At 46.3% G+C, this 12,058-nt stretch overlaps 2 protein-coding genes across 8 annotated transcripts in view; one reads left to right on the forward strand and one right to left on the reverse strand.

Moving 5' to 3' along the window:
- The window catches only part of CAMK1G (calcium/calmodulin dependent protein kinase IG), a 77,088-nt gene extending 71,785 nt beyond the window's left edge, over positions 1 to 5,303 (forward strand). The window contains exon 14 of the mRNA XM_029574089.1: positions 5,074 to 5,303. The gene's annotated coding sequence lies outside the window, so the exon portion shown is untranslated. The remainder of the gene's footprint in view (positions 1 to 5,073) is intronic.
- The window catches only part of LAMB3 (laminin subunit beta 3), a 70,562-nt gene that overhangs the window by 44,034 nt on the left and 14,470 nt on the right, over positions 1 to 12,058 (reverse strand). For 5 of the 7 annotated variants that reach the window (XM_029574083.1, XM_029574075.1, XM_029574076.1 and 2 more), the window contains 2 exons: positions 5,294 to 5,357; positions 4,400 to 4,554 (listed from right to left, as the gene is read on the reverse strand). In XM_029574083.1, coding sequence (XP_029429943.1) covers positions 4,400 to 4,554; positions 5,294 to 5,357 — 219 coding nt within the window. Of the gene's footprint in view, positions 1 to 4,399; positions 4,555 to 5,293; positions 5,358 to 7,044; positions 7,125 to 8,003; positions 8,096 to 12,058 lie in introns of those variants that run through there. The other 2 variants (XM_029574081.1, XM_029574079.1) reach the window with 2 other exon arrangements.

A 12,058-nucleotide genomic window follows, 5' to 3' on the forward strand; every position in this document is an offset into this window, starting at 1 on the left:
GAGCAGGGATACAGAGCCTGTCACCTCTAGGACTGGAGGGAGCAGGGATACAGAGCCTGTCACCTCTAGGACTGGAGGGCTCAGGGGATGAGAATAGGGATACAGAGCCTGTCACCTCTAGGACTGGAGGGATCAGGGGATGGGAGCAGGGATACAGAGCCTGTCACCTCTAGGACAGGAGGGATCAGGGGATGGGAGCAGGGATACAGAGCCTGTCACCTCTAGGACAGGAGGGATCAGGGGATGGGCGCAGGGATACAGAGCCTGTCACCTCTAGCACTGGAGGGATCAGGGGATGGGAGCAGGGATACAGAGCCTGTCACCTCTAGGACTGGAGGGAGCAGGGATACAGAGCCTGTCACCTCTAGGACTGGAGGGCTCAGGGGATGAGAATAGGGATACAGAGCCTGTCACCTCTAGGACTGGAGGGATCAGGGGATGGGAGCAGGGATACAGAGCCTGTCACCTCTAGGACTGGAGGGATCAGGGGATGGGTGCAGGGATACAGAGCCTGTCACCTCTAGGACTGGAGGGAGCAGGGGATGGGAGCAGGGATACAGAGCCTGTCACCTCTAGGACAGGAGGGATCAGGGGATGAGAGCAGGGATACAGAGCCTGTCACCTCTAGGACTGGAGGGATCAGGGGATGGGCGCAGGGATACAGAGCCTGTCACCCTCTAGGACAGGAGGGATCAGGGGATGAGAGCAGGGATACAGAGCCTGTCACCTCTAGGACTGGAGGGATCAGGGGATGGGCGCAGGGATACAGAGCCTCTCACCTCTAGGAATTAAGGATTCACCTCTAGCCCATGGATTTAAATGTGTCTCTGGTCAAAACTAACAAAGTCATTACCATTTGTAGCCTGTGTGTAATGAGGAAATTGTCAGTAGCATTTCTATTAGTCAGATATCCACATTTCAGAAGCCTAAGCTAATTCTAAAAGGATCCTAAATTCACAAATCAGAAAGCAAAATACAAGAAATTGAAGAGATTTCTAAAAATCTCTTCTACATAATCCTATAAATAATACAAAACTCAGTATCAGAATCCCAAGAGGGATATATGAGGAGGACTTGACTCATTTAGCTTCCAATCAAATACAGAAAAATATGAAAGTATATCAAACCAATGACCCTTCCTGATAAAGCAGCCTGCACTGCTAACAGGCCCTGTCGATACCAGCACCTGATCCATTTCAGCCATTTCCATGGTCTGTGGCAAACCCCAGTGAGCAGTGGGGCAAATGTTCCACTGGACCTTGTGCACAAGTAATCCCAGGAAACTGTTTCCTTTCCAGATGTTACAGAAAGGCGTAAGCTCGGGCGATAAGAGGCATCACCACAAGGGGTCTTAAATCTGATTCATAGTGTTAATTCTGGGGATTTAGGTGTATTCATGGTTCCTTATCCCGTAGGCCTCATCTCTTGACGTTGCACGTTATTATATTACATTATAATCCATCAGGTGTGCTTTAATGCTGATCTACTCTGGAGATCACAGATATGATCTCATCAAGCTACTTAGATTGTAATATAACTTGCCCCAGCATCTCTGACACATGGCTGGGTGCAGCTGGACATAACCGTCCGGTGCCAGACTGCAAAGTCCAAAGTCACTTTCTCTTCTGGCTTGGCAGCTTCCACCTGCTCTATTGGGCTTCCAGGTCAATCAGACCCAACTGAAGTGGGATCATAACACCACCTGACTTCGCTAACAACTACTGGCCAGGGGTCACAGACTCCACCTGGAACTGGGTACGCACGCCCCGAGTCTGGTCAGTAGGTCCCAGCACTGTGCAGGGATGAAGATGCCCATCAGTGGCCGGCTCACGATTCAGAATCAGGTATGGCGCTCCTGCATGGCAGCCAGTGAGCCAACGCTAACCCCATCGCTCTGGGAGACTGGGCCCAGAGGAAGGGCTGGAATTGAAAGTAGGCCAGGACAAGATCCTTCCAGCATTGCAAAACAGTGCTCTTCGGTACACTTTGAATTGGCACAAAACTCAGACAGTGGATCAAGGCCAGCAGAAAGGGGAGGCAGAGCAACCTCTGTGCCTATTGCAAAACTGATCTGAACCTGAAAGGCATGGTCAATTGGTGACCCGTGTAAATAGCCCCTCCGAAGGGCTCCTTTCTGGATGAAGGCAGACTATAAAAAAATAATACAAAATCGGTCTTTAGAACATTAATTCAGTTAGGGCCAGCGCTGGTTTGATTAGTTATCAATCCCACGCATCAACCAGCTCTGTGAGCTGGAGCAAGTCACATAAGGGCTGAAAATCAGAGGGTCTGGCTGAACAGTTGTGCTCTCTCCGTTTCTAACTAACCCCTAGACTCATCAAAATGCTATAATACCCATGAGAAAGGGGCGTGTTTAGGGTAACGTTTAGAATTACCCCGCCCCATAATACTTATATTTCACACAGAGAGCGAGAGAGGCCTTCCCAGTATTCGACTATTTATATGAATACAGCAGGGCCAGCAAATAGCTCAAGGTGAGGTGGTGGGGATGGTTTAGGTTTTGGGGGCCAGTTTAACGTGCAGAGTGAGACATACGAACAGCACAATACACCTCGGTGAAGGTCTCACGTCATTTGGAGTGAGAAAGTCTCGCAAAGATGACATTTCTACTCTCTTCTCTCGCCCTAGCTTGATGGACTCTATAAGAAAATGCAATTCGCAAAATTTATCATGAATTGCATTATGGCCGTTTCGGGCACATCGCACAGCTTAACGCCAGGAAAAAAGTGTAGTTACACGTGATATTGCCCCTCATTTTCATTAATCCTGCCCAAACCTCTCTCTAATCCCACCCCTTCCAAAAATTAGCTTTCGCACCATGCAATAGTACAATTATCGTGTGCGTTATGATGTAAACGCAAGTATTAACGTGTTATCGCGTGCGTTAACACCATAAGGAAAGAGTTAATCCTTAGGCAAAGACCAAAAGTTGTGCCGAAGCCGTAGACTGTAACACTTCTGAACCAGGTTTGTAACACATCCCAAACATTTCTTTGAAGTATATTTTGCACATTGCCTCTTCTCTGTCTCTCCTTCTATGTTGTGTTGTTTTTATTCTTTTACCTCAGGTCTCTGCATTTTAAGCTTCTTGTTCATACGACTGCTACATGTGCGATGCATAGTTGTGTTTCTCCTCTGCTACAGCCACTCTGTTGGTCTGTCCAAACATTTTTTTGAAACTTCTCTTTTTTAATTTTCATAGAATTGTTCCGACCGATGCAGCTTTGGGGAAACACGGTCTCGTGTCGGGGGACCTTCACATCATTGGGGTTCTTGCACTTCTATTTACTGAGAATCCAATTTTCTGCACTTACACTAGGAACTGTGAAATTTTGGTCTTTGCATAAGTTACCAGGCGCAGGATTAACTCTTGCGGCACACTTCTTGGTTTCCTGATAGCAGTAATGTGCCACAATGCTAACCCTAGGCATGAAATCGGAACATGCACAAATATAATTAACAGGCTAGGATTTTATATATTCCCGCAGTAGTTCATTTGAAAAGAAAGGCAATGCCTTCTGCCCAGGTACGATGCAGCTGTGATGATCTCTAGCACTTTTTTTCCAGCAACAACCCTAAAAATATATTACTTGAATCCTGGACTTGTACTGTAGGCTGATGCCACCGCTAAAGACATCGCTCTCAGTCGAGGCCGGAAACGCTGTCAGAGGGTCACAAGATTCTGCCTCAGTCACATCAGCAGCCCGGACAGCCTGTGTAATTCTGTGCAAAGGGCCAACGTCCTCTGTGGCCAGCTAAGACCTTCAACCCATATTTGTAAGACATTTCTCAAGAAACAAAAGGGGTTTGCTTAAAAAAAGACAAACTTCCTGCCACGAAAGCCCAAGAGATCTAGAAGGTACCGCTGAACAGGGACCCACAATTTTGGAATCAAAATCCTTCTGCTTATTATGTTTTAAAATTTCTGAATAACATCTACAGAAAGTTGAACGTCAATATGGAAAGAGATTTGCACAGTTTAATGAATGAAAGATGAGAAAAATCCCCAACAATGGAGAAAATATTCTCATGCCAATTACAGAAACATCTTCTCAGAGTGCTAGCAGGCTCCCAGATACAGAAATAATTCCTTTAAATGAGAACATCTTGACGACAACCCCCCCTTGAATGAAGCCCATGTGTGAACGGGATGTGCTGGTAAGAATCTAGGAAGCTTGGCTGCATCATGCAGAGCTGAGGTGCAGACATCTCTGGATTTACAGGTAACCAAGCTATGGTTCTCAGAGAAGATGTGTGCCTGAGGCATATTCATTGTGCAAATCCTGAAAACTAGGCCTGCTCATGGCCTTCGAGGGCCAGTGCTGTGTGTGCCTCTGATGTTATTCTATGCACCAAAGTTAGAGTCCATGGCACTTACTTCGCCGTAAGGTGCGCAGAAGGTCTCAGGCTTGGTAAGCCCACAGGTGGATGAAGCCTTCAAGTGACTGCTTCTTCCTATGAGAAGATCGCCAACGGGCGGATAGCAGGCCCCACTGGAGCAGTCTCTCTGGGCTTGCAGGAGGCTTGGCAAAGCTAAAAAAAAATTTTTTAAAAATTCAGAGCTATAACGTAGCCACTTTGTAACCACTAGGCCAATGCGCCCAATCATTTCCTTTTGATCATTGTGTCTACTACAACCGTATCTATCTCGAAGCGTCAAATGTTAAAAGCTGTGCACAAGACAGTGGGAGACAGTGGGTGCTGGTGAAATGGATAATGTGTGGATGGTATCTCTTTCCTACCCTTTGACGTCATTTTTTGGTTGAATCCTTTCTAGCTTTTTTTTTTTGTGTGCGTGTGTTGTGTTGTTTCTTTTCTCTTTTCTGCTTCCATGACTTGTGTTAATGGCTTTTTGTGTTCCTAGGTTGATGTATGTTTTGGTTTTTTTAAATTGCTTTTCATGTATCTTCCTTTACCTTGCACAGTGCTTTATACAAAACTAACCGTTATTGAGTTGTGCATTCGTTTGAAATGACAGAGATAATTGTTTATGACATTTCATGCCGTTTTCAAACAAAACAAATGTTGTGGTTTTCTTTCTATTGTTTTTAGATTGCGCTATTTAGAAATAATGCACACCACTTCCGAAACCTAAAAAAAGCAACAAGAAAATTTGGGGAAAAATTCAAATGACCCGGAAATTTGGTACGAAATGACCGAACACAAAATATTTTGGTCTGCATACCCCTGACAGTTCTACAGCTGAAAGGCCTGGAAGAAATCAGTGCTGGGAATGTTACCTTTGTAAGTAGTTTGAAAGAAGAGCACTTACCCAGAAATATGATAAACAGCCTCATTCCTCGTAGGCCTGCGGTTTCCATGCAGGGATTCCTTCCCTAAGAGAAAATGAGCAGCGTAAATACATTTATTACAAAAATCCTAAGATCTGTGAGCCACGGCTGCAGCTAGGGCCCAGTGTGGTTGGAGCATAAACTCAAACAAAGCCAAAGCGAATGAAGAAGGTTTGTGCATACTGTAGCAGGTCAAAAAACATGTTTGTGAAATCCACTCTGTATTGTGCCAAATTGTCATGAAATCCATAGGGACGAGGTTTCTTGAGTGAAGTTCACACAAAATAAATAAAAAAAACCCCAAACAGATGTATGCTTAGCCACTTGCGTTATTTTCCCAGCTGCTCGTACACTTTTTCATAACAGTGACTTTGTGAATCTGAAAATGTTTTTCTTATTCTGTTTTTTCCTGGGTGCATACGAACATTGTTGTCAAGTGAATGTTTCACCAGATCGAGAGCAGGAGATCCCGGCAAGCATTAAACCACAAATGGTATATAAAAATGTTAAATAAACAAATAAATAACTTCACCCAGAACCCACCAGAACTGGGGAGAATCCGGGTGGGGTCTGAAATATTTGTTCCACTTCGTGGATTGTATTTAACAACGTCAAAGGGCTCCCTGGAAAGCCAGCAACAGGGATAACCTCATCCCAAAAGAAAGGAAACAGTCTGAAAACCGAACAAGTGCTTTCATCCCAATAACAGCTGATTGATGATTCATTGATCCTTTCCTCAGGCAATGTCCTCGGATTCTTTGGACGTTGCTATTGATGTGTGGTCGCTTGAAACATCTTTTTCTGTATGCTAAACACAGGTCTTGTGCCTCCTTAAAAATCAAATTCCCATTCTCATGCAATGGCCACTGGATTTAGGCTGAGGCAATATTTGGCTAGGATGCCAAAGTTTGAAGGCACACAAAACCCAAGACAACTCTTCCACCCTCCTCCACCTCTCCAGTCTTCTCCTCGTCCTGCCAGTGGGTGCTGTAACCTGGAATCTTAACCTGGCCCTGGTAATTATTTATTATCATTTAGATTTTATATTCCGCTTTTTGCACTTTTTTAAATAATAATAATAATAATAATAGCCGGGTCACCAGGCTGGAGCCCGGTGGAAACTGAATATTTACTGTCCTCGCATTGTCACCGAGAAAGGGTCAGCAGCAAAACTGGGGAAATTACTTTTTGACTTTTGAAAATACCATGGATCTAATTTTGATAGACCTGATTACCATACCTGCTATCTCTTGGGGATCACAAGATTATTCATCCTAGGAATATTGTCCAGTTTGTATTTCCATGTGAATACTGGACACTGTTTTTCTGTTGTGCCTGGAAGCCTCTGATATTGTCTCAGACAATAAAGTCAAGTGACAACATCAGAGGCTTCCAGGCACAGCACTGTACAGTCCCCGGCGTCCTTCACAGCCTCCACCTGCATTTTCACAAGTTAGTGCTAAATTTTATCTGAAATCTGCTGTGGCTGAAGCCAAGTCTCTAGCTTTGCCTAAAAGGGGAAGCAATGTGAAAGTAATTTCACTAATGCCTAAGTTTTGAGTAAGTCTGAAACAAGGGCTCAAGATCACGGGAAGCTGCAAGCTGGAAAGGTCCCGGGAAGCCTTCCATGTGTTTCTCCAGTGCAAGGAGCCCTAGTTACTGCTCTGTACAGACCTCACCCCTACATCTCCACACACAGGCGCACACTCTCAGCACTTCCATAGCTTCATACCTGTTTCTCAGGGTTAAGACGTCTTTTCTATTCCTCTGGCTGCCTGGATTCTCACCTGGAGTCTACTGGCTGCAAACCCCACGCTTCCTACTTTTTAAGCCCAGCCTTACCTGGGATAGTCAGCCTGAGTGTCATAATGATAAGGGAATGTGTCACCAACCTCAGACGCACCCACCCAAACACCGTACCCCAAGCACAGGAAACATCCCTTCCAGGCATATCTGCATGAGTCATTCTAACCCGCTTCCAGGGCCCTGGCACTCCAACAATCAGCAGGAGGAACAGAAAATATCGGGTTCTCCGTCCAGCACCCTAGACAAAAACGTACCTTGTGAAGAACTGCAAAAAACAAAAAAATCCAAACAAATGTAATTATCATGCAGACTCACAGCGATCCAATTATTAGAGAAATTTCAGCTGTTCTTTTAAAAAATTAACAATGTTTAAAAAATGAACAGTGAAGGGGTTTTTTGCATGAATGCCCACCACCTCACTGCCATGCAAATTCTCACTTATTTGACAACTACGCACTGGAAGGTTCACCAGACCTACCCTACACTCAGCTTAAAACATTCCTCTCATGAGAAGAGCAGCTGCGTAAGTGCAATGCCTGGCTTTGATGTACCACCTAGTATATATCTGTTCCATTTATTAGTTACTGTGCCCCTTTAGGCACGGTTATTGGAGAATAAAAACGCAATGACGGTAGCAGATATCGTGATCTCATTAGATTGTCCTCTTCTCTGACAGCCTCCACTAAACTCAGAACACAGCCTGCACTTTGGGTTCTGTTTCACCTCTGCAGTAGCCACATTTTTACACAAGCAGTTCCGCAACAGAAAGCCGGGCAGGTTCCATTGGGAAATCGCAGTACAACAAATGCAAACGCTGCTTTTTTTCCACACAGCGACTTTAATCAAGGAAAGAGAAATTTGGTAACGATTGCCAGGCAAACCTACCGGGTCCAGCTTAGGGTCTGAAGGAAAACCTGAATCCTCCCGGATGTAAGGTGGTGGCGGATTATGGCACTGAAAAGCAGCACCTGGCTGGCAAGAACAGCCCCCCCCCCCCCCTCTCCCAAGCCAGAAAATCCTGAGTCCTGGCTGGTGGACTTCCTCTGATGTAAACAGACAGATATTATTCATCCGGCAGGGGACGGGCCCAGGGTGTGTCTGCCTTGCACAGACTTCTCACAATCTGAACAGTTTGCAACTTGTCTGGAGAGATTCGTACCAACATGTCAAAACCCCCCAGAAAAGGCCTGGAAATATGATTGGAGATTGCCGTTTATGGAGGCCAATGAGCTGCCTCAATCACTCGGCGGCACAGACCTGGGCTCAGCGTCTACAGCAGCCTCTTCCGCTTCTGGTACACACACTGAGCCACAGAAATGAAGAAACAGCAAGAGGACTCGCCGCCTCGCTTTCCCAGGGCACTGGGGTCTCTGTGGTCCACACCTCAGAAGCATCACAGCGCAGCCGGCGGGGCCCCAAAATCCAGAAGTCCCTGTCCAGGAGCTGAGTCACATCTGGGGTTGCCAAGCTGCACTTTCCTTCATGGACTTGCACTTCTGATTTATCCCACGGATGTCCCTGCACGCAGTGGGGCAAAGTCAGGACTGGCTCAGCCTCTTCATCATGAGAATCCCCTTGTACAGGTCCTTGGTGAGGCCTCACCTGGAGAATTGTGTTCAGTGCTGGAGACCATATCTCCGAAGGGACAGAGACAGGATGGAGGCGGTCCAGAGAGGGGAGACCAAAATGTTGGGGGGTCTGTATCAGAAGATTGATAAGGAAAAGCTGAAGGATCTAAATATGCGAACCCTGGAAGAGAGGAGGTGCAGGGGAGATATGATACAGACTTTCAGGCACCTGAGAGGTTCTAATGATGCACAAACCTTTTCCATCAGAAAGGAAACAGTAGAAGTAGGGGTCACGAAATGAAACTCCAGGGGGGATAACTCAATACCACATCAGGGTAGTGGATGCATGGAATGACCTTCCAGAAGAGGTGTGGAGGAAGAAAACAGTAAATTAATTCAAAAGGGCAGGGGATAAACACTGAGGATCCCTAAACATTAGAGGTTGGATGCTTGGGGGTAACCTGCATGGAGTGGCAGTTACTACCCTTAACAGAAACATGTGGGTAAACTGCACAGAGAAGCAGTTACTGCCCTTAACAGAAGGCACGGGGGTAACCTGCACGGAGCGGCAGTTACTGCCCTTAACAGAAACATGGGGGTAACCTGCACAGAGCGGCAGTTACTGCCCTTAACAGAAACATGGGGGTAACCTGCATGGAGTGGCAGTTACTACCCTTAACAGAAACATGGGGGTAACCTGCACAGAGCGGCAGTTACTGCCCTTAACAGAAACATGGGGGTAACCTGCATGGAGTGGCAGTTACTACCCTTAACAGAAACATGGGGGTAACCTGCACGGAGCGGCAGTTACTACCCTTAACAGAAACATGGGGGTAACCTGCACAGAGCGGCAGTTACTGCCCTTAACAGAAACATGGGGGTAACCTGCATGGAGTGGCAGTTACTACCCTTAACAGAAACATGGGGGTAACCTGCACGGAGCGGCAGTTACTGCCCTTAACAGAAACATGGGGGTAACCTGCATGGAGTGGCAGTTATTACCCTTAACAGAAGCATGGGGGGTAACCTGCATGGAGAGGCAGTTACTGCCCTTAACAGAAAGCATGGGGGTAACCTGCACGGAGCAGCAGTTACTACCCTTAGCAGACACATGGTGGTAACCTGCACAGAGCAGCAGTTACTACCCTTACAGAAGGCATGGGGGTAAGCTGCATGGAGTGGCAGTTACTACCCTTACAGAAGGCACGGGGATTGCTACCCTTAACCAATTAGCTTTGATGTTTGTGATGCAACTTCAACATGGCTCTCTGCTTTGAGGACAGAGGGAAAAAAGGAGACTTAGATTGAGATGACAGGCGATGCTAAGCCTCAACTTTTACAGTCCGGGATAGCGATATACAGACAGAAGGAATAAAGCACAGGACTGCATCTACAGCCAAGTCCAAAAAGCAATGCACGCTCAAGCAGCAGCAGTGTCCAAATTATCACGAAGGCTGCTCACCCTATAAAAACTATTTTGTAATAGGTTTGACAGCTGCTTGGTTTAGGTTATAAATATTGCTACCCTTAACATAAGGCTTGGGGGTAGCCTGCACACAGCCACACTTACTATCACAAGAAAGTTGCCGGTCAGGCCTGATGGACCATCTGGTCTTTTTCTGCTGTCCTTACTATGTTATGACATGAAGCCAAGTGGGAACGCCATCCCGTACAGCACCAAAACACATTCAGTGGTTTCTGTGGTCTGATGATGAAACTCTGTTATTGTTTAAAAAATCCATGCTAGATTTTCCAGCTAAGTGCTGCTTATGTAGTGGGGAACGGATTAAGAAGTAAAGTAGGCCAGTTCTCCCTTAATAGTGCATATGTGAGGGCCTAGGGAAGGCCCGGCTCTCACTGCATCGCAGGTCAGGTTTCTGATTTAGAAGATCACTTACAAACAGCAGTATTTCTCCTTGAGGGGGCGTCACAAGGCTCTTTGCTTGGTTGGTTTGTAGCTTTTCCTTCTATGAGCTCATTTTTTATGGAGCTGGGTAGAAAGTGTAATTCCTCAGACATTAGCAATGATGCGTGGGAAGAGCTCATGCCTACAAATGGCTAATGGTCAGCCTGAGGCGATGGTTTGATCAGTGGTAGCTGAGGATTAATGTGCCGGATGACGGCTGCATCAGTCAGATCAAGAGCACACTCGCACGTAACTAAACAAACTGTCAATAGCCCACCTGAAGCTCTGAAAGTGAAGGCTTGGGCTGCTTCCTTAACACATATTTGATCTCATGCTCTGGAAGCAATAGCACAGCCACTCTGGCCTCAATTAGAGGAGGGGGACATTTCTTTCTGCAACTGACATGATTGCCTTCAAGGCTTCAGTAGGAGCTGCAAATGCCTGCTTCAACCTCATGGAAGATTTCCCAATTCAAAGGTGAGAACATCTGCCCCGGCCAGATGTAAGAGCGCCATGGTTTCTCATGGCCAAGCCAAGCATGCTAACTCTGAGGAAGAGAGCTCACAGCTGACTAACGGGCAGGGGCATTCCCATTTCTGAAGTGCACACAGAGTAAATCAGCGGTTATTACTTAGCCCTGGCCTGGAGGCACAGGTTTTCAGAATATCTGTCATGAAGATGCGTAAGCTAGATCTGCATTCTGAGTGTGTGTGAACCTGTGCAGGATATTCCTTCTCAGACTTGGATTACTGAAGAGGCATGATGTAGACTTGGCTGCTAGTTACTGTACTACTATGCTTCTGTTGTAATTTAGACTTTGTGCTTTTGAAGGACACAGCCTTCTCTGGTACAATATTGTATAGCATTGCACTCTCAGCTGCTGTATGTGCTTTTCAGCACAATGTAAACAGCCCTGTAACCACTTATTTATCTTCAGATAATTCACCTTCAGGCCGATACAGCCCGCGTTTTGGACGCGCTAGCTTTACCGCTTATACAGTAAACATGTGTCCAACCCTGCCCCCCCGAAACTAATAGCACCTGCAACATGCAAATGCATGTTGATGGCCCTATTAGTTATTCCCGCGCGATACAGTAATGAAAATGGGCAGCCAAGACGCACATTTTACTTTCAGAAATTAGCGCCTACCCAAAGGTAGGCGTTAATTTCTGCCGGCGCCGGGAAAGTGCACAGAAAAGCAGTAAAAACTGCTTTTCTGTGCACCCTCCGACTTAATATCATGGCGATATTAAGTCGGAGGCCCCAAAATTAAAAAACAAATAAAATTTGAAATTGGCTTGCGGCCTGCGGGTCGGAAGACGGACGCTCAATTATGCCGGCGTCTGTTTTCCGAACCCGTGGATGTCAGCGGGCTCGAGAACCGACGCAGGTAAAATTGAGCGTCGGCTGTTAAGCCCACTGACAGCCGCCGCTCCTGTCAAAAAGAAGGCGCTAGGGACGCGCT

This window comes from Rhinatrema bivittatum, chromosome 12, assembly GCF_901001135.1.
Source record: "Rhinatrema bivittatum chromosome 12, aRhiBiv1.1, whole genome shotgun sequence".
Classification (NCBI taxonomy): Eukaryota; Metazoa; Chordata; class Amphibia; order Gymnophiona; family Rhinatrematidae; genus Rhinatrema; species Rhinatrema bivittatum.